This window comes from Ctenopharyngodon idella, chromosome 24 (assembly GCF_019924925.1).
Source record: "Ctenopharyngodon idella isolate HZGC_01 chromosome 24, HZGC01, whole genome shotgun sequence".
NCBI lineage: Eukaryota > Metazoa > Chordata > Actinopteri > Cypriniformes > Xenocyprididae > Ctenopharyngodon > Ctenopharyngodon idella.
This window is the reverse complement of record NC_067243.1, coordinates 12700158-12721546: the sequence shown is the minus strand read 5'-3', so window position 1 is coordinate 12721546 and position 21389 is coordinate 12700158. Positions and strand designations below refer to the sequence as shown.

Below are 21389 nucleotides of genomic sequence, written 5' to 3'. Positions count from 1 at the left end.
GGTATTGCCCAACCCACATCCTGTGTCTGACTCAGACTCCCAACTCCAGTCTGTATGTGACCAGTTGACTGTAGTAGCGCTGTAGTCATGGGGCTAGGTTACCTGCAGCAGTAGTAGGTCAAGGGGCCATGGGCCCCATCCCTGTAAAGAGTGTGAGTTATTGTGTGAGGCAGTGCTGTGATGAATGACTAGCCCCTAAAGGGAGCTCCCTTCCATAGCGGTGCCTCATCAGCAGCAAAAAGGAGTCTGGTCGATGACTGGGTAGGCAAGAATGATCCCTTTCGCATACTCAGGCAGGCCGTTAACAGGACGCGGGGTTTTATTGGATTCGACAGCAACTGGCATCCAGGGGGAGGCCGCGGGGCACTGGCCTTTCACAGAAGTGCCCTTTTCTTTCTACATGTGCTAAACGCTCCAGCAGAATGGGGGAGGGAGTGTTACGGATGAGAGAGAGAGGCGGAGAAAGATGGAATGGCAGGGGGCCTGCAGCTGTGAGAGAGATCATTCTGCTTTCTCAAGATAAGCCTATTCTTTCTATGCTTTTTTGCTCTCTACCTTCTCTCTTGTTGTCCTAAGGCTCACTCTTGCCCTACGCATTAGTACCAGGAGCTGGGTTTTGGGTTGATCGAATTGACCTCACCCGGAACTAACATTTTTAAAGCCCATATCATCACAAAAAGATATAGTAGTCAACTTTAATCATATGAATAATTTATTAAGTGAATTATTCTAACTTAAAATCAAGGTGGACGACCCTAACTGCCGCAAACAATATTGTTCGTGTTTGCTTTGCTTTTGTTTGAGTTGCTTAATGGTACTTGACCCCTTAGTGGACAAGTGTAAGACTTTGTGCATCAGTTTTCCTGTTATCACAGGTCAGTTGATTATAAGTCAATTTCCATCTGCACTTATTTATGCAAATGTTGGGATATAAAATGCCAAGATGTGAATAAAATGTTCAAAAAACTTGATGATCCAGGTGGATGTAATGTATGTAAATTACGAAGGAAAAACATTTTCGGAATAAGTACCTAGACGTGCATCGAAAGTCATGTGAATTTGCTTCAAGTCATGTGACTTTTAATTAATTCAGATGATTGACTACGAATACTTTCCAGAAATATCTTGACACGCTGTCGCTTCCAGACATCATCAGAAGTCTTGTTGTCTATTGTTAGCAAACTAAAAAGCATTTTGCCTGCACACTGTTAACACTAAGAAATTCTCTTTTTTTCCCCTCGGAACTGATGATTTTGTTCTCTTAAGCACATGCTTTATTTGCAAATTGTTGTGAAATTAAATTTTTTTTTTGCACAAAATTCACAACTTGGTTGGGAACATGTTTAGTTTGTGTCGATTCTAGAAATAAAGATGCATTTTAACCAAAAATATTCTCTCTCTCTCCCCCCCCCCCCCTTTTTTTTTTTTTTTTTTTTTTTTTTAGGATTCAGTCCTTTAGCAGTTATCTGGAAGACATTATCAATTACCGCTGGGAACTGGAAGAAGGGAAGCCCAATCCACTGAAGGAGCACCCGTTTGAGGAGCTACCACCCCGCACACAGGTGGAGCTTTTGCACAGACTCTGTGACTATCGTCTTGATGCTGCTGATGTCTTCGACAGGCTCAAGGTAGCAACCTTGTTTACATGCGTCGTAGCGCACTTTTTGCTCCCTTAAAAAAACAGATACAGGTTTTGCATTTGTTTGTTTAATACTCATCACCATAACAGAAACATCTAAAAGGGATCCTGGGTTTTGCAGGGCCTGGATGCAGACAGTTTGCGTGTTGAGCCTCTGGGCCAGGATGGGAACGGGGCCCTCTATTGGTACTTTTACGGTACACGGCTCTACAAAGAGGAGCCAGTTGAAGCAATGTCTCCACAGTACAGGTATGGAGATGATTTCGCACTTCTACTTACACACACACATACATACATGCATCATAATATGCTAAAGGTTGTGAAAAACGTATACATACCTTTTCACAGTGACTTTTATGACAAAATGTCTGAGAAGAAGAAAAGAGGGAGGCCACCAAAGAAAAAGTCTGAGGATACTGATGTATCGATGTAAGGACCTCTTTAAACATCTGTTAAATGCATTGTATGATATACTTACTAGTCTTACTAGTCATAGTTTGAATTATTTATAAAGATAAACTTGTTTGTTTTCAGGGAGGAGGAAGGAGAGGACTCTGTGAAGGAAGAGGATGAAAGTGTCGAGGAGTCTAAACCTGGAATAGGTGAGAAACTGGTTTTGCTGGTTCTAGGTGAAAGATATAGATTTCTCCTTCATTTTTATTCTGCAATGTAAGTGGCTTACAGTGCCCATGGCGGCTGTAATGCATGTCTGCTGCAATGTTCATGAAATGCTCTTTAAGCAAAAGCATGAAACTTGGAGCTTTCATGACACAAGTTGAAATGAAATGCTAGCAACCATGCCAGCAGTTGTAGCTTGCCTTCACAGAGATTTTTAAGAGATCAAAGCTCAAATTACTGGTTGCTAGCTAGATAGATTTAGAAGCATTTGACACATTTTTATTGTGATGCTTAGTTTTATAGTAAAACTCCCATGCAAGATTTTAACTAATCTCCGAACATTAATTGTCTTTGAAGATATTGATTATTTATATATCTGTTAATGAGGTGCTGTTTGTGTTGTCAGAGCGCGAGCGTGGGGTCTGGTCTCTGGCGTGTGACACCGAGGAGCAGTGGGTCAATCTGGCTGAAAGTATTAAGGACAGAATCTCACCTCAGGACAGACACCTGCACCGCATTATTACTCAGAACTTCCTGCCCGAGATCAGTAACATGATTGAACACAAGGTGAGACTTTTCACCCTGTCTTACTGCACCTCATGTGATGTGATGTAATGATGAGTCATGTTATGAGTCAAACTGGGATATAGGTTATTATCTCAGTAGAGATTGACATCTCCAGAAAAAACACATACTGACATATTTTAGTTGAGTAATATCAGTAGAGTGTTTAAATGACTTTAAGAACGAGTTTGAGAATGAGAATTCCCTCCTACAATGTAGAAAACAAACTAATATTCTCTTAATTTCCAAGTTAATATCATATAATAAGTTAATATTATATAATAATGATATTTCAATTCAAGTTAGGTGAGTTTACACTGGTCTTAATTTGCAACAGGTTAGATGCTGTTATTGAATTTATTTAGCATTAATATTAATATTAATATCCAGTGTTCAAGCATTTAATTTATTGTACAGGCAGCCTCAAGAGTAGGCAAGTATATAATCAGATAAGATCAACAATTTCAAGATTTGCACACACATTTAGAAGGTTATTATTATTATTATTATTATTATTATTATTATTATTATTAGGAATTTAGGGAATCCAGTCCCTGGTACATTTGCTGATGATTTTTAATACCAGTACATGATTGCAATTCACGACTGGTCTGTACTGGCTTGAGATTTTGAAGAAAGCCTTGCAGCATCCATTGTCCTTACGGACAATCACAACTGCTCCAGGCTTTTTTTTTTTTTTTTTTTGCAGAGGCACTGAGTATCTAAAGTGCATTTGAAAATTGTTTACATTTTTCATTTTCATATGCACATAGATAACAGAGGAACTAGATACCTGATCTTTGTCTTACCAGTGAGAAAACTGCCTATATCAGATGCATGATGGTATGCACATTTTGCAGTGGTGTTGACATGTCATTTCCGTGGCTAATCAAGACCTATTAGAGTGTCTCGTTGCCATAGCTACCCCACTTCCAGCAATCACCATTACATACCCTCACTGTGAAATGTACATCTTGCTTCAGTGCTTCCAACGTGATGCAACTTCACATTTCTCACACCTGTACATAGATCTGCAAAGAACCCGATACTTTCTTTCGCAACCTTGATGCAATGGGTTTTAACTTGGACAACTGCCTCTTCAAATCAAACCCCTACACCCACTCTCTCACACAAGCAGTGTCTTGCAGCCTTGTCAGAGCCAATCCATCTAGCCGTCGCCATGTGGCAGGCTCTCACCTTGAGGTGAGCTGGAGCATGGTGATTGACGGCATGCAGCGCTGCAGGTTTTTTGACCTCTTAAGTGGTGATACCACAGACACTCCATCTTCTAGCATGGGATTAAGTGTTGTAGAGTAATATACAAAGCAGAATATACTGAGATACGGGGGAAGGGGGCTGATTTTGATGGGCCTTTTTTGTCACCATGGGCTGTTTGGTTCTGCAATGACACTCTTTAGCCTCCTGCTTTGGTTAAACAAAGGGCATACTTGGGAGGGGCCAATATCCCCCAAGTGACCTACCTGACACCCACATATGTGTGTAACTACAACTGACAAGTTTTTCTTCCCCAGGAGAAAGAGATAAAGCAGAAGCTACTGAAGCCGCCTGAGGAACACAACAGCCACATTGAACAACATGGCACTAAAGAAAATGGGGTGGGCTTTTTTTTAATGTGTGTCAGTACTTTCCTGTTTGTATATGTGATGTAAGTTATAGTTTAATTTATGCATTTGTGTGAAGCAGACACGAGCCACAATTGAGGTGGAGAAACAGAAGGAGGAAGACCTGGAAAGGCAAGTCCTACTCGCTGAACAACGGAAAGAAGAAGAGAGACTGCTTCAGGAAGAACGGGACAGAGAAGAGCAGGAGCGAGTCAAAGCTGTCGAGGGTGAGTCACACTTTAGGTAACCAGCAACCAAAGTTTCCCCAGAAGCATGATCAAACACACACTGACGCTAGAGCACATTCTGTGGTCTTGTCTCAACATGGCAGTTTTGAAATCAGCCTGCTTTTAACCCAAGGCTGCTTTAATCGTACAAAGAGCTGAGCTAGGGGAAACGATCAACCTCACTCCTCGTGAGAATCAACCAGCTCTGATATCCTCTGTCAGCGGGTTAATTAACTCTTGATTGTGCTGCTGCTGATGGGCCTATCCACATTAATGTATTATGGATGAAGATCGAGCCTGCAGTTCTCTCCAGTGGCTTCTTCCTCAAGCTCTTTTAATCCTCCCAGCAGGGTGTGTCAGTCAGGGCCTTTAATGTCAGCACATAAAGCGCTTCTCCCCTTTATCTTGCCTGTGCCCTTTGATCAAATGTGCCTACTAAAGCTGCCTGATGATTTGCTCTTATTGCTACTTTTTGTTTGCCAACTTTTCATCACCTTGGCCTAGGCACAAGTGGGCAGGTAACGAGTCCACTATTAATGGTAAGTGTAAAACCTGGCTTTATTATTCTGTCATTCATTGATGTGTTCTTGTGTTGTTCAGAGCGTGCGCGTAGAAGGAAGCAGCGAGAGGAGAAGGCCTGGTTGCTTTCCCAAGGGAAAGAACTTCCCCCTGAACTGCTAAATCTGGAGACCCACTCACCTATTCGTCGAGCACGTCGCACCAAAGAGTTGTAAGGACTCTGTTTTAACTCTCAAACTCAGTATTAGCTTGCTAATAGTCTCCAAACGCACATTTGATGTTAATTTTACTTGCTAATTAATATGTATAAGCTTTTATGTGTATTTTTTTTTATTTTTTTTATGGTGGTTGTTGCTATCCGTTACTCACTTCTATTTCTGTATTGTAGTTATGACATGGATGACGATTACACTGCTCTTTACAAAGGTACGTTTGGACAATGGTGCTTGTGATGTGGTCAAACCAGTGTTCGTTTCCTCATTCAATACTTGCAGCAGTTCCACTGAATTAATGTAAAACTATTTTCTCTTCAGTGTTGGAGGCACTCAAAGCTCACAAAGACGCATGGCCCTTCATGGAGCCCGTTGATGAGTCATATGCCCCCAACTATCATGAAATCATACAGGTGGGCATACAAGCTGTTTTAAAGAAATTTATTTGGCCTTGTTAAGAATAAATCAATAAGATGTTAAAAATGTTTCATCAGACTCCAATGGACCTGTCCACCATTGAGAGAAAGCTGAATGATGGGGAGTACGTTGCTAAGGATGAGTTTGTGGCTGATGTAAAGCTTATGTTTGAGAACTGTCTGGAATACAACGGAGAAGAGAGTGGTAAATATGATTAAAATAAACAGTTTTGTTAGCCAGATTTGTGGCATCTTAAGCAGAAGTGAAACTGTTTAACAGTAATCTACTCAACAAAATGTAGGAATGTGTAGCAGTGTTAAAAGATCAATAATCAAAGCAAGTCATGCTAGTAGTGGAAGTATGTGGAGAGGCTCTGACATTGATTAATAGAGAGTGATTGAGCTGTCCTCTAGTGCGCCAGGTCCTGCAGTGCCACAGAGACATTCCAGCCCCACAGCTCCCCTCCCTGGAGCCATCCATCCATCAGAATGCGTTCCCCTGGGGGTGGTGGGGTCAGAGGTCAACTGTGGTTCTGTGACCTAGATGGTGTGCTTGCTCTGCATGGGGAGATGAAATCAAATGTGTGTGTGCTAATGCTTACCTGTCTGTATTTCCTCAGAATACACAATAATGGCTGAGTCCTTGGAACGCTGCTTTACCCGAGCCCTGCTGAAGCACTTCCCCTCTGAGGATGGCGACACAGACGAGGAGTTTCATGTGAGCAGTGAGGACCGTGATCGCAAGGATAAGAAAAAGAGCAAAAGTCACAAACAGTCAGGTCCTGAGAGCTTGATCAGAGCCACTGAGCAGGTTCAAAAACGTAAAACGTCCAATAGTGGCAAGGGAAACAATCAGCAACAAGACAAACTCAAATCCGCTTTACAACCCCCTCCCCCACACTACAGCAATGGTCCCCCATATCCTCATAACATCTACCCAGGACAGCAACAGGCTGGCATGTTACATCCTGCTCAACAGGTTAGACCACACTCTCGGTTTCTAAATTTGTTTATTGTTTACAGCTGAAACAACAGCTTTGACCATTATACTGAAGTTCTCCCTGTGCACTTGTTATTGTCAGTAGTTCATAAGAGATGTGCTCTTTTTGCATATAGTTTCAACGACCTGGAGGTCCTTCAGGACCAGGGATGTATGCTCAACGTATGATGATTGATCCCCAGTATCCATATCCTGGACAGAGGCCCCTCATGTCCAGGCCACCGGGGGACCATGGAACCCAGCATATACCTCACTACAACATGCAGGCATGTTATAATCGATCAGTAGTATTAGTTTTGATCATTTAAAATTTGTAAACTCAACTCTTGAAGGTTGTTTATAATGTTTTTCTTGTTTTATCAGGGTTCCCACATAAATGGTCCACATCTGGGTCCCAGATACCCAGCTGGACCTGATGGCCGGCCGCTTCAAGCTCCACATCAGCAACATTCCTATCCTGGTCCCACTCATGGTCCTTCTCTTGGACCAAGGCCAATGGCCCTTCAGCCTGGAGGCCTCTGTGCCCCTCCACCTGAAGGCAACATGTACCCTTCACGCCAACATCCAGAAGGGCAGTCCATGCAGCCTGTGGGGAACCGGTACTCCAGCCCAGGTGTCCCAATACATAGTTCCTACCCTCCTTATGGCCCCCATGGCATAAACATGCCCAGGATGTGGCCACCCATGAACCATCAGGGGCAGCCGACACCTGGTGGACCTATGATGCAAGAACAAAGTGCGACTAACCAACATCCATACAATCACAACATGGTCCGTCCTCCACACAGTACTGGTTATGCAGTGACAAATGGTCAATATAGAATGCCCTCTGTCAACTCCCAAGGTCCTACTGGCCAAAGACTACCAGGGGCCCCTCAGGTCTCAAGGCCACATTTGGCATCCATGCTTGATAGTCCAGAGATGATCGCCCTCCAGCAGCTCTCGACCTCATCAACTCATCATGTTGGGAACTTTCAGTCCACCCCACAAAGTGGTGGTAATGCTTTAGTTTCTGCTTCACTGTCTTCTCCTGAAAACCATCTTCTCAGACCTTCTAGAGATTGTGTTGCAGACAACCAGCATGCTCCCATATCCCCCAAAGGTAAGAGTGGTATTCCTGGCCATATTTTTGGCATTGCACTATTGCATTTGATGAAAATTATATGGTAAGTTTGATGGCACCTCCATGATTTAACCACATTTTAACACCATTGTATATCCTGACAGGTTCAAGTCCAAAATCTGGTGATAAACAGTCAACTGAGACTGCTCTGACCAAGGCTGACAGCCATTCTCTTCCCAATCCAACAGAAACATCTGAGCATCCTTTACTAGGAACAGCTTCGGCATCTGTGTCCACTCAAAGTGCGGAAGGTCCCAATCATAATGAAGAAAGACATAGACTGTCAAATCCAGAGGAAATCCACAATGGTGACCACCCAAATTCTCAAACCCAACCAGGTTCCCTAAAGCAAAAATTTGCAGATGATTCTTCATTTCCCCAAAATGGTCCTCAGCCAATGACCCATAAATCCCCAGATGAAACTCCCCAGCACCCCTCTCTACAAATCCATAAACATGTTCCACCACAGTTTCTTCAGAATGGTTCTCAACGTCAGTCTCAGAATGTTCCACCACATATTCTACAGAATCTTCCTCAACAGATGCCACAAAATGCATCTAATCAGTACTTTCAGAACGGTTCACAGCAAATACCACACAACGGATCTGTCAGAGGCCCACAGGCAGGACCTCTTCATGGAATGCCACAGATTCCACCTCAGGGGGGTCAGCCAGGTGTTTATCAGCCTGCAACTCTCAGCTCTCTACCTCCTAGCCACCCTGTATCCCATCCACTTGCTCAGCCCTCTCCGGCTGATCAGGGAGACCAAAGGCCTTGTGAGCCTACCAGCAGGAAAGTATCAGGTGAGAGTACAGCTTCCCAAGACAGCAGCAATGCTAACATGAGGACTGATTGTACCAGTGGGCTTTACAAACAACAGCCCTTCAGTCCAAAGTCACAAACCCAGCTGGGAAGGCAGGAGCCAGCACCCCTTCACAATCAGGCTCCTCCAGCACACTCTCAGGGTCCAGAGAGCAACACTGTGGCCCAATATGGTGTAAGTGAGCCAGCACACCAACACTTTGGTCCACAGATGGGTAGACCTTTACACCCGTCAAATCACCAGCCTTATGCAAACCAGGGACCTCCATCACAGGGTAATAACCCTCATCAAAATCCTGTACACTATCCTGGTTATCACCAGCAAGGTGTCCCATACCAGTATCGCATGGCTACACAACATCCTCAGGGCCATCCCAGCATGCATCCTCAGTTCCAGCAGCATCAGCAGTTCTATCAGCACCACCGACATGGCAGACCTGGATTTTCACCTGAGGAGTGGCCTAGACCTCCATACCAGCCTCAACACCCAATGATGCCCAATTCTTACCCATCACCATCCGTTGGAAGTTTTAATGGACGACACAAGGACAATAGCATGTCTCCACATGGCTCAGATGGATCTGGTGGGAGCTTAATGTCACCCAGTCCTTTACCCGATGGGTCTCATAGCAGTGCATTGGAGAATAGAGAGGATGGCAGCCCTGCCAAGCAAGCAAGAACTGAAGAGCCTTCTGAACGCTCAGAGAGCCCAAAAGAGATCTTGGACCTGGACAGCCACAATGCTACAGCTCGACATCGTACTACAGCTCAGCTGCACCCCAGTTTCCCATATGGGCCTCGTGGCATGCATCCCAGCATGCAGCAAAGTGGTGCTCATCCACCCCATATGATGGGAAGTGGGCCGTATTCTGGCCAGCAGTTTACCAGTGCACATTTTGCACCACAGCATCCTCATCCACATTTGATGGAAGCTTTACAGAGGCCCCAGCACCTGCCTTTCTCTCCAGGTCAAACTCGAATGGCTATGTACAGGCATCCAAATGTTGCAGGGCACTTCCAGGGAATGATGGTTCCTCAAAGAGCAGTGGTTGCAGAACAGTTACTTCGCACTGGGTAAGAGATCTCATTTACTTCTCAAATCTTATGACATAATTGATCTGGATTCAAAAAAATGATCTACTTACACATTCACCAACATTTGTCTATATAATGCTTTCACATCAAATTTCCTTACCTGTAGTAACTCTTCTTCTTGTCTGATAGGCACCAAATGTTGGGTACGCCATCTCCCAATGGCCCAGGCAATAAACAAGGAGTATGAAGGTAAAAAAAAAAAATATTTCTTTGGCAACCCAAGGATAATGAACACCACCTACAACACTGCTATGTCCTGGAATATACAAGAAAATGGAGACCACAGGACCAATTAGGAAGACTGATTGTGATTATTTGCTGGAAAAAGGCAAGTTATTGTACCAATTGGAGCCCCGATCCTACCCACTTAGAAAAGAGGCTTGCTCAGTAACCATTGACCAGTGAAGAGCAGTGAATCTTCAGTCCTGTTAATACTGTTTATACTCCAATATACTGGTCTGCAGCTTCTCTTCTCAGCCTGGAATGTCTTTGGACTCATTCCCTACGAAGGAGCAACATCTCCAAGCTCCTTTGCATGGGCTGTTTCTTAGGAAGTAAAGAAACTGAATTTCCTGCCAATGAGAAGAGCAAGATGCCATTTGCCAGTTGGTGTTCCATTTCAAAGTTCAAACTCAGGTGTAGTAAAGAACGTACTGAGACTACTGTAGCTTTTTCCAAGCTCTATGGACAGACTAGACTATGTTGACTTGTTGAATGTTCTGTGAATGATTTTAGATGTAGTAATTCAACTCAAGGAATAAAAGATGGATCTTCTGCTCCACTGGGAAACACCACACCTGGAGTGTATTAACGAGGTGGTGTTCATCTCAACTAAAGCATAGTATCCACTTTATTTCTGGTGATGTGCATTCTTTTAATGCCACTTCAATTTGAAGATTGTCTTTGATTTTCTTAGACTGGCAGAGAATTTGGCTGCTCTATTTGTTATGCACTAGGAATAGTCTTTCATACTGGAATGAGTGGCCTTGGACTTAAATTAGATGTGTGCTTCTTAGTATGGGACTAAATTCTAACTTTTCACTTAAGTTGTCTCTATCTCTGATGTGTTGTGTCCTGCTAGATTATGTGTGCACAGAATGAATCAGATTTCAGATACAGACACAGCTTTTGGGATTCCTTGAAGGCTGGTTTGTCACCTGATATCATTGATCATCAATCTTAAAATGTTTTTCACATATTGGAATGTAAATTGAATTTGTCACAAAAAATAACCAGCTGGGGTCACAATACTAACAATGCATTGGATGAGAGAGTATCAGCCTTTACACTGACTTGTACAAGTACCCTTGTAGCTCCTTTTATCAAATGGGAGAAATGTCAATGTGCTCATATTTTACATAAATGCTTCTTCTTTTAATTCAATTTACTGAATATGTCCTCAGGGTGTAGTTTTAATACGGGTATTGTCAAATGAATATTCAGTGAAAAAATTACAATGAAATGTCACTGGAACTGTGATTATCGTCAATTCATCTGTGATCTTCAGTACAGACACAGGAACCAGACAAGCAGTACTTGTGGTTAATGTCATTTGTCACACTGTTCTTTGAATTAGTCTAATATTTGTTTTAAATGCTTTTTTTTTTTTTTTTTTTTTTTTTTTTTTTTTTAATGGGGGAGGAGGGCTGAATGGAAAACGGAGTAGAATAGTTTTATTTTCATTGCTCCTATTGTCCTGCACTAAATGAATTACTTTGAATATCTGCTTGTTTTTTATGTGTCTGCTTGTGATCTGTCTGAATTACTATTTTATTCCGCTCATCAACAAAACATCAAATAGTAATGGCAATTTGTGAGAATATGGCAGCAAGAATATCTACCTCATAATGCCAGAATGTGGCACATTCTCTGTTTCCTGTCACAGATGCATGTAAAGATCTTTTTTTTTTTTTTTTTTTTGTCACTTGTTTGTACTCTGAAATACACTTTTTCATGATTGACGGCTTGATCCTTAAATCAACACTATAGCCTTAATATATCCACTCGCAAAACCGAATGGTCATTATTAATTTATCAGTGCCAAGTTTGAAAATGATTAAAACATCTGCATTCCACTTTTTGAATGTTGGTGTTTACAACCATAAGTGAAATGAAGGCAGCATCCTAGGTTCAAATTTTTGCCCTCATTTTGTTGTATGGAATCCACACTTTAAAGAGGAAAAGAGGTTGTGCACCTTGTACGAAGGATTTGACAGTGATTTTTGTGGTACACTGAGATCTTTTGTCCCAGAAACCTGTGATGGTGCATAATGTTGTGCGAGTATTTTTGTGGACATGTGAACTGTTTATATGTATTTTATGAACTAGGGATATATAAATACTAGCAGCTGTGAGTTGACATGGACGTTGTCCACTATTTTGTACTTGTCTTAGCTCATAAGTGAAGTTGTATCACTTTAGCAGTCTGTCAGAGGACTGTCCTGCTCCACTGTTAATATGTAAAGGGATGATTTAGTTGTAATGAACTACGAGAATGTTTGAATTTTGCTGTGTACAGATGTTTTTATTTTTTTCATTTACTTATTGGTGGGTATTGGGTAACAGATCTGTATCTCTTGAAATCCACCCTTCAACATCTCTGCTGCCATCTATTCTGTCTGTACTAGTTAAGTAACTAGCTGGTTTAATGTGAATCATATTTATTTGCTCTTATGTTTTGTAAAAATGTTGTCTTTTTAATATAAAAGTGTTTTCTTTTCATGTTTGTTTTGAAACGGTTCACTTTACCTCATTAGCAAAGATGGAATCCAAAACGACACCTGTAACTTTCATTATGTGAAGTTTACAAGTTCTTACCTGAATAACAAATTATTTTGGAAATGGACCGAAGTATTTTCTATACTGTACATTTCTTAGAATAAATTACGTTTCATTAGATTTTGCTCTTGTTTTCAAGTTGTCAATTTTCTGTGCATTTTCCCTTATGAAAACGTGCATGGCACTACTAAAAGTATGTGGCATTACCTGAACTATGGTACAGTGACATTTTTACTTTGATTATGAAAGAATACCATGGTATTGTAAATGTTGGAAAAACCATGGTACCTTTTTGTATAGTGGTAACTTAGTTAACACGCATGGTTTCACAGTCAAGGCTTAAGCCTAGTCCCAGACTAAAATGCATGTTTGAGCTGTCTTAACTGAAAGCAACTTGCACTGACATATCTTAAAATATTTCAGTGCCACTGTTTTTGTCTCAAGATGCACACCAGTAATGTTTAAGGCATGTTTATAAAAGCTACTTAAATATCCAACTATGGCCTACTCCTAGTTTAATCTAAGCCCTGTCTATGACACCAGGCCATAATGTAATGACTTAGTACTAAACTTGATTACATTTTAACTTACATGGTTATCAAGATAGTGTATATAGCCTACTGTGTATGTGTGTGTGTGTAACATATATATATATATATATATATATATATATATATATATATATATATAATATAATATAATATAATATAATATATATATGGTTAGTTCCTGTCCTTGATTCTGATAAAACACGGCTATGACTGCTTCACCCAACGGTTCTGTGTATCACTACACAACACCCTTAGCAACCACTCTTAGCAACGTAAACTGTATGTTCTCAAATGATATTGTTCATTGAAGCTTACTGTATTATGTAGAAGAGTGCTGTGAGAAAGAGATCGAGTGAGTGAGTTTATTACCTGCATTCAGATTTAGCATTTTCCTTCAGGTCAGTCCTATGTTCATCATAAAAAATCTGTTTAAATGTCCAATGTATTATCTTGTCCTTTTAACAGTTAATGGGTTTTCCCATGACTGATAGCGCTAGTCAAAGCATTTGTCAGTTGCGTCTTGTTCCGTGTTCACAACAATTCAGTCTTTTCAATATAAAAGTCTTCGCTACTGACTCATAAAGACAGTCTTACATTATTACATTATTATTATTATTATAACTTCTGTTGCTGTTCACGGTCAGGGACTATTTTTTCCGGCGGAAGGAAGGCTTTTAGTAAAAGTTTACTTCACGAAAGTTGAATTTATACATATTTTAGGCTTTAATATCTGTATCATGTGGTAACCGTTTTATAAAAGCAATAAGGTACTCGAGGCTAGTGCTGTATCGTGAATAAGGCACGGCCTTCACGTCGTGACTTATTCAAGACGCAGTACAGCCTCTCGTACTTTATTGCTTACATATACACACGCACAAAAGAATATTTCTGAATATTTCGTGTATATATATATATATATATATATATATATGGTACTCGAGGCTAGTGAGCTTGCATATGTCAGTGCAAGCTGCTTTCAGTTAAGACAGCTCAAACATGCATTTTAGTCTGGGACTAGGCTTAAGCCTTGACTGAAACCATGCGCGTTAACTAAGTTACCACTATACAAAAAGGTACCATGATTTTTCCAACATTTACAATACCATGGTATTCTTTCATAATCAAAGTAAAAATGTGTGTATATATATATATATATATATATATATATATATATATATATATAATGGACAGACAGACGAAATATTCTTGTGCTAGTGTACTCACAGAAAGTCTCAAAGATTTCAGTCAGGGTTTTTTGAACCTGAGAAACCAGATGATAATAGTGAAAGATATCACGTTCATATTTATCACCCGTCTCTACAGACTTCTAAACTTTGGAAAACAAGACCGAAATTAAGCTAATATATTAGCCAGATTTTGAATACGCCGACAAAACTCTGTCCTCTCAGGTCTTTTCTTCACGCGCAGTGGCACACAGCAGAGCCAATGATCTTCAAGCAAAAACACGACGTCACTTTCTGTTGTGGAAGCCTGTAGTTGGTTTGAAGTCGACAAAGCTCGGTTAAAAACAATAACTTGCCGGTGTCCTTGTAGAGATATATTGTATTCAATCGCCAGGTAAGACATCTTTTTTAATGCGCTGTGTTTCGGAATGCATTTATTTTTCTGTAAGTTTATTTGGGAATAATTCAGGGAACCGTTACTGGTGCAGTTTTCATGTGTTTTGGTGAAAACCTCTTTCCATGATAATTAACGCTAAAAACTGAAATTCGACAGACGTTTATAAACTATATCAGCAGTGAATTATGAAGAAAACGTGACAACAGCTAGACAACTTAATCATGACTGATAATAGGTAAAGCGCAGCTCCACAGTCTGCTGTGTGTCATGTGGGTTGTTTACAAGTAATTGGGTCTGTAACAGATGGTCACATTGTTTTAGAAGGATTGATAGGTTTAATTTCTGTCATATGCCATAGTTTATATTTTGCTTATAGAAGTAAACAGTTGCAAACAGCTGACAGCTGATTTTCCCCTGATATAAGGGAACAGCTGTGGTTGATGGTTGAAACTGGTCTCAAAGTCAGAGATGAGAGTTGAAAAAAAGAAGTGCAAGCTGTGGGCAAAACCCCTTTTCTTTATAACTGCAGACATCACAGGTAACGGCAGTCTCACTACTGCTAGTACATTCAGCCTAAACCAGTAAAATGAAAAAGTATTTTCCCCCTTAAAATATAAAACACAAAAAAATGTTTAAATGAATGCACATTCACATGAAATGGTGACATATTAATGAATTCATAATAAAAGGTTTTATTCTACATAAAAGAGGACCCCCTTCTGGTGGCTGCCATTTTAAGATCACATGACTAGTCAGATACTAATCACTTAATTTTTATTGTAAATTAATACATTTTACTCTCATAATATATCATGGGTGAGACAAATGCACGTTTCTACTCACTTTATTTTTTTCATTATAATTTAATAAATTAGAATCATAATCAATCATGGTTGAAATGGATACAGTAATGGAAAAAACATTTACTTTTGCGTGGCACTGCATCATCTGTCAGTATTAAATATCAGTATTATCAGCCATTGAAGCATAAACAAAAAGTCCTGTACTGCACATTTAAGTAATTAACAATCCACTCGTTCATTACTTTTCACCATTAGCACAGAGATCAGTGGTTGAATTACATCACAGCCATGCTCACACTGACACTAAGGGACCAGATGTGGATATGGATGCTCTTTCTGTGGTGTGCATCATGTAATTGTGGACCAGATCCCAGGAAGCGGGAGGCTCTGATAAGGCTGGAGGCATCTAGACGGACAGGAGGCAATATAACACTGGACGAGAGAGAGAAACTGCTTGACTCAAAGCTTCAGAAACTGAAGCAGCATGATATGGAAGCAGGACCGTTCCCACCATCAATGCATTTCTTCAAGGCAAAGCGCTTCATCGATCAAAGTCCTGTTTTTAATTTGATTCAAAGGATGCCTAAAGGTGCAGTAATCTAATGATGCATTAATATTGTGTAGTTTGTGATTGGACTGTATAACAATATTAAGATAGTGTATATATATATATATATATATATATATATATATATATATATATACAGTGGTGGTCAGAATTATTGGCACCCTTGGTAAATATGATCAAAGATGACTGTAAAAATAAATCTGCATTGTTTATCCTTTTGATCTTTAATTCATAAAATTAGCAAAAATATAACCTTTCGTTGAAGGAAATGAATTGAAAGTCGGGGGAAAATCACATTATGAAATAAATGTTTTTCTCCAAAACACGTTGGCTACAATTATTGGCACCCTTTTATTCAATACTTTTTGCAACCTCCTTTTGCCAAGATAACAGCTCTGAGTCTTCTTCTATAATGCCTGATGAGTTTGGAGAACACCTGACAAGAGATCAGAGACCATTCCTTCATACAGAATCTCTCCAGATCCTTCAGATTCCCAGCTCCATGTTGGTGCTTCTCCTCATCAGTTCACTCCACTCATTTTATTTAGGGTTCAGGTCAGGGAACTGGGATGGCTATGGCAAAAGCTTCATTTTGTGCTCAGTGACACATTTTTGTGTTGGTTTTGATGTTTGTTTTGGATCATTGTCCTGATGGAAGATCCAACCACAACCCATTATTGGATTTCTAGCAGAAGCGATCAGATTTTTTTATCTGTTGGTATTTGATAGAATCCATGATACCATGTATCTGAACAAGATGTCCAGGACCTCCAGCCGTAAAATAGGCCCATTAAATTAAACATTAAATATCCAGCAGTATATTTAACAGTGGACATGGGGTACTTTTTTCCATGTGTGCGCCAAACCCATCTGGTGGGTTTGCTGCCAAAAAACTCTTTTTTTTTTTAGTTTCATCTGACTATAGAAGCCGGTCCCTTTTGAAGTTCCAGTCTTGTCTGATGACTGAATATGCTGGAGATTGTTTCTGGATGAAAGCAGAGGATTTTTCTTGAAACCCTCTTGTGGGGATGTAGGTGCTGTTTGTTAATTTTTTTTAGGCTTAATCTCTGCAATTCTCCAGCTGTGATCCTTGGAGAGTCTTTGGCCACTCAAACTTTCCTCCTCACCGCACATGATGCTCATGATCACCCTAGTGTGCTAAAAAAAATGTAAATATGAATGGGAATATACTTCAGAGATATTTTACTCATAAGAAATTCTAGGGGTGCCAATAATTGTGGCCAATGTGTTTTGGAGAAAAACATTTATTTCAGTGTGAAATAAATGTTATATATATATATATATATATATATATATATATGATTTACCTGATTTGTCATTTGTCTAGGTGCGGCCCTTCATGTTCATGACTTTGCTATGGTAGATGTGGATTGGCTAGTGAAGAACGTGACCTACAGGGAGAACTGCTACGTGTGCTTCACAGATGAGCAGACCGTGCAGTTTGTCTTCTCTTCTGGACAGCCTGCATCTCGTCCACACTGCTCCTCATGGACCCTGCTCAGATCCCTCAGGGAGAAGATTAAAAACAGCACCGATTTGGACAACAGGTAGAGCCTGAGAAACCTGCAGTAAATCTGAGACTGTAGCTGAGGGATGTTTGTCTCAAATTTTCATTTGCCTCCATAGTTTCATTCGAAATCTCACACTCTTCACTGAGGACCCAGACAGAGACTATCCTAGTCAAGATATCGTGTGGAAGAGATTTGAGAAGGCGTTCTTGGTGGCCTACGGTCTGGTCACCTATGCACCTGTGTTCAAAGACTACCTCTATGAAGGTCTCAGACAGTTTTATGAGGACAACATCATGTTTGTGGAAATCAGAGCACTTCTGCCAGCGGTATGAATAAATTTACCCTTGAAAAAACAAAAACAAAATCCTTTTAAAATGATGGAAGCTTGTTTCCGTCACAGAATAAAACATAAAGGTAATTGCGACATTTTATCTCACAATTCTGACTTTTTTTTCTCTCAATTGCAAGTTTATATCTCAAAAATGTGACTTTTTTTTCCTCACAATTGCACATTTATATCTCACAATTGCAAACTCGTAATTTCGAGTTTACATCTCGCACTTCTAACTTTTTTATGGAAGCTTGTTTCCGCCACCGAATAAAAAAAAGGATAATTGCGAGTTTATATATCACAATTCTGACATTTTTCTCAGAATTGCGTAATATAAAGTCGCAATTGCGAGTTATAGTCAGAATTGTGTGATATAAAGTCACAATTGCGAGTTATAGTCAGAATTGCGTGATATGAAGTCGCAATTGTGAGTTATAAAGTCTTGCGAATTATAGTCCAATTCTGATCAAAAATTTTCTCAGAATTCTGACTTTATAACTCGCAATTGCATGTTATAAAGTCAGAATTGCGATATAAACCCACAATTCTGAGAAAAAAAGTCAAACTTTTGAAACGTTTTTTATTTTTTTTATTCCATGGCGGAAATAAGCTTCCATATAAAATGGAGTGTACAATAAATGAAAATTAATATGTGCTCATGTTTATTTGAAAATATCAAGACATATGAACTTGATGGCAGACTGAATGATAAGGACTGGAGTATGCGGGCCTGCCAGGAAGTTGTGAGGAGATTTACGGCACACTACCCAGACTTCTTAGGGGCTCGGGTTATTTTTACCGTCCACAGGTGAGATAAACATTGAACTAGTTCAAATATTTGTCTTATTCAAGAAGATTTGAATGAATAGAAATCATTTCCTGTTGCTCTTAGGGGAATAAATGCGACTGAGGCAGTGAAGGCAGTAGAGGAAGCAATGGCACTACAAAGGAACTTTCCAGATACCATGGCAGGCTTTGACTTTGTGAGTATTTGATGGTTCAGTGATGAGCATGTTGCTGAAATACACAATACGTGAATAAACTTTAGAATTTTTATAACTCCAGGTAGGACAAGAAGACCTTGGAAGACCTTTGTGGTACTTCAAGGATGCTTTGAGTCTACCTGAAGACAGGGGTGTTAACCTGCCCTACTTTTTCCATGCAGGAGAGACAGGTTTTCTTTTGACATCTTTGTTCTTTCATCTGGTACAAAGCAGTGTAACTCAAAGTCGTCCTTTAGGCTCAAAAAGATTGAGTGCTTGTTCTTTTTTCACGGTTGCTATAGTAACTTTATTCGCTTTTCCCACACAGATTCACAGGGAACAGATGTTGATCAGAACCTCATGGATGCTCTTCTATTCAACACCACACGTATTGGTCATGGCTTTGCCTTGGCACGTCACCCGGTAGTTAAAGAGATGTCTAAAAAGATGGGTGTACCAATTGAAATCTGCCCTATCTCAAATCAGGTATGTCACTCATCACTCATTATGCCTGTAAAGTCAAAACTAATCCTAGGTACTTCCTTAATGCATGTTCCTGGTTTTATTGTTTAAGTGTTAATCAGTAACCAAATAGCTGTTTAGACAGCTATATTCCTATTTATATTTAGGTAAAATCACAATTCTGATGATTGTCCATGTATGTTTGTGATAATAATAAACATGCTACAATCACAACAGTTTATAAATTAGAGAAATTGTGAAGTAAATATCAATATAATAAATATGTAATAATAATATAGAAAATATTAATATTATAAATGTATATAATATGTAATATTAATATAAAAATGTAAATATTCTATTAATTATATTTTTTTAGGGTTATGTTAAGGTTATTTACTATTTGAAATTGATATACACTATTGTTCAAAAGTTTGAGGTCAGTAAGATTTTTAAAATATTTTTGAAATAAGTCTCTGATTTAAGGCTTCATTTATTTGATAAAAGTACAGTAAAAACAGTAATATTGTGAAATATTATTACAATTTATTACTGTGGTGATCCTTCAGAAATCATTCTAATATGCCAGTTTGATGCTTAAATAACATTTCTTCTTATTATATCAATGTTGGAAACAGTTGTGCTGCTTAATATTTTTGTGGAAACTTTGATACACTTTTTCCCAGGATGCTTGATGAATAGAAAGTTCAAAAGAACAGCATTTATTTGAAATAGAAAACTTTTCTAACATTATAAATGTCTTTACTGTCACTCTTGATCGATTTAATGCATCCTGCTGAGTAAATGTATAAATTTTTTTCAAAAACAAAAATAAAAAAATCTTACTTTTCCCAATCTGTAGGTTATGGTACATATTTTCAACTTTCCACTATGCTCCTCTTTCAGTCGTTGCTATATTTATGTTTCATTGCAAATGTCTGAATGGACACTTATTTGAAAATACTAATAATGCTGTGACTCTTTGTCAGGTGTTGAAACTGGTCTCAGACTTGCGGGACCACCCGGCGACAGTGCTGATGGCTGAGGGTCATCCTGTAGTGATCAGCTCGGATGATCCAGCTCTCTTTGGGGCCACTGGCCTTTCACACGATTTCTATGAAGCCTTCATGGGCTTTGGAGGAATGAGCTTTAATTTAGGCACATTGAAAGAGCTGGTCATAAACTCCCTCAGGTAACACATACCTACAAGTGTCATATTTTAGGATTTTTAGGATGAGTTTATATGCCATTTATTTGTAACTTATTTGTAACTTCATTTCTAGGTACAGCTCTTTGCCAAGTCAAAGAAAGAAAAAGGCTATTGAGGTTTTGCTGGTAAAATGGGACAAGTTTGTCTTGGAAAGCTTACTTTGACAGGTAGTCTCTAAACCAGGACAATTGTAAAGGCATTGTTTACAGGATGTTTCCCCCTTTTGTTTATCATATTGGTGAACTTACTGGGGTGTGAATTTACACTGTTACTTCATGTGAAGAACTTAATGTAATATCTTGAACTGGCCTGTGCTGCCATCTGGTGCAGAAACCTGTGTACTGATCATCTGTACTTCCACTGAAACAAAATGGAGGACTCTTTTGTAAATACTAATTGTGATTTAAACTTTGCATGACAGCAGCATATAGGTGTTTACAGTGTAGAACACTCTCAGGACACCTGATAAACCATAAAACTTGTGATTTATAATGTCAGTTCTTTTTAATGAAAAAAAAAGAGTAAATAGTAAAGTTGTAAAGAGTATATTTTTACTTTAATGACCTCGGCAGGTTGTTTTAAGTTACGTGATTTCAGTTGTTCATGAATATGTAACTTGTTTTGTTTATAACATGAATGTTTAAATAAAGAAAAACTACTGTGACAACTCCATATAATTTTTGCCTCCGTATACTTTGTGACCTATTAAAAATTGTGCAGCTTCCATTGGAGT

General features: G+C 39.4%; 2 protein-coding genes across 4 annotated transcripts in view; both read left to right on the top strand.

The window, feature by feature from the left end:
* LOC127507019 (chromatin remodeling regulator CECR2) overlaps positions 1-12755 on the top strand; it is a 33261-nt gene extending 20506 nt beyond the window's left edge. Inside the window, exons 3-18 of the mRNA XM_051883860.1 lie at positions 1445-1628; positions 1761-1888; positions 1988-2068; positions 2174-2241; positions 2664-2824; positions 4354-4437; positions 4526-4670; positions 5271-5400; positions 5578-5615; positions 5723-5814; positions 5896-6022; positions 6438-6796; positions 6934-7083; positions 7181-7919; positions 8045-9836; positions 9987-12755. Coding sequence (XP_051739820.1) covers positions 1445-1628; positions 1761-1888; positions 1988-2068; positions 2174-2241; positions 2664-2824; positions 4354-4437; positions 4526-4670; positions 5271-5400; positions 5578-5615; positions 5723-5814; positions 5896-6022; positions 6438-6796; positions 6934-7083; positions 7181-7919; positions 8045-9836; positions 9987-10044 — 4336 coding nt within the window. The 3' untranslated portion in view covers positions 10045-12755. The remainder of the gene's footprint in view (positions 1-1444; positions 1629-1760; positions 1889-1987; positions 2069-2173; positions 2242-2663; positions 2825-4353; positions 4438-4525; positions 4671-5270; positions 5401-5577; positions 5616-5722; positions 5815-5895; positions 6023-6437; positions 6797-6933; positions 7084-7180; positions 7920-8044; positions 9837-9986) is intronic.
* Positions 12756-14597: 1842 nt separating this feature from the next.
* ada2a (adenosine deaminase 2a) lies at positions 14598-21333 on the top strand. 3 transcript variants are annotated; one of them, XM_051883938.1, is made up of 11 exons: positions 14604-14764; positions 15192-15305; positions 15826-16159; positions 17487-17706; positions 17786-17996; positions 18682-18809; positions 18894-18984; positions 19067-19175; positions 19313-19470; positions 20436-20638; positions 20730-21333. In XM_051883938.1, the coding sequence occupies exons 3-11, from the start codon at positions 15859-15861 to the stop codon at positions 20818-20820; spliced, it is 1512 nt and encodes a 503-aa protein (XP_051739898.1). In that variant the 5' UTR covers positions 14604-14764; positions 15192-15305; positions 15826-15858; the 3' UTR covers positions 20821-21333. The 3 variants fall into 3 exon arrangements, with proteins under 3 accessions (XP_051739897.1, XP_051739898.1, XP_051739899.1); XM_051883937.1 differs by lacking the exon at positions 15192-15305 and having other exon boundaries at positions 14598-14764; XM_051883939.1 differs by lacking the exons at positions 15192-15305; positions 15826-16159 and having other exon boundaries at positions 14643-14764.
* Positions 21334-21389: the final 56 nt, after the last annotated feature.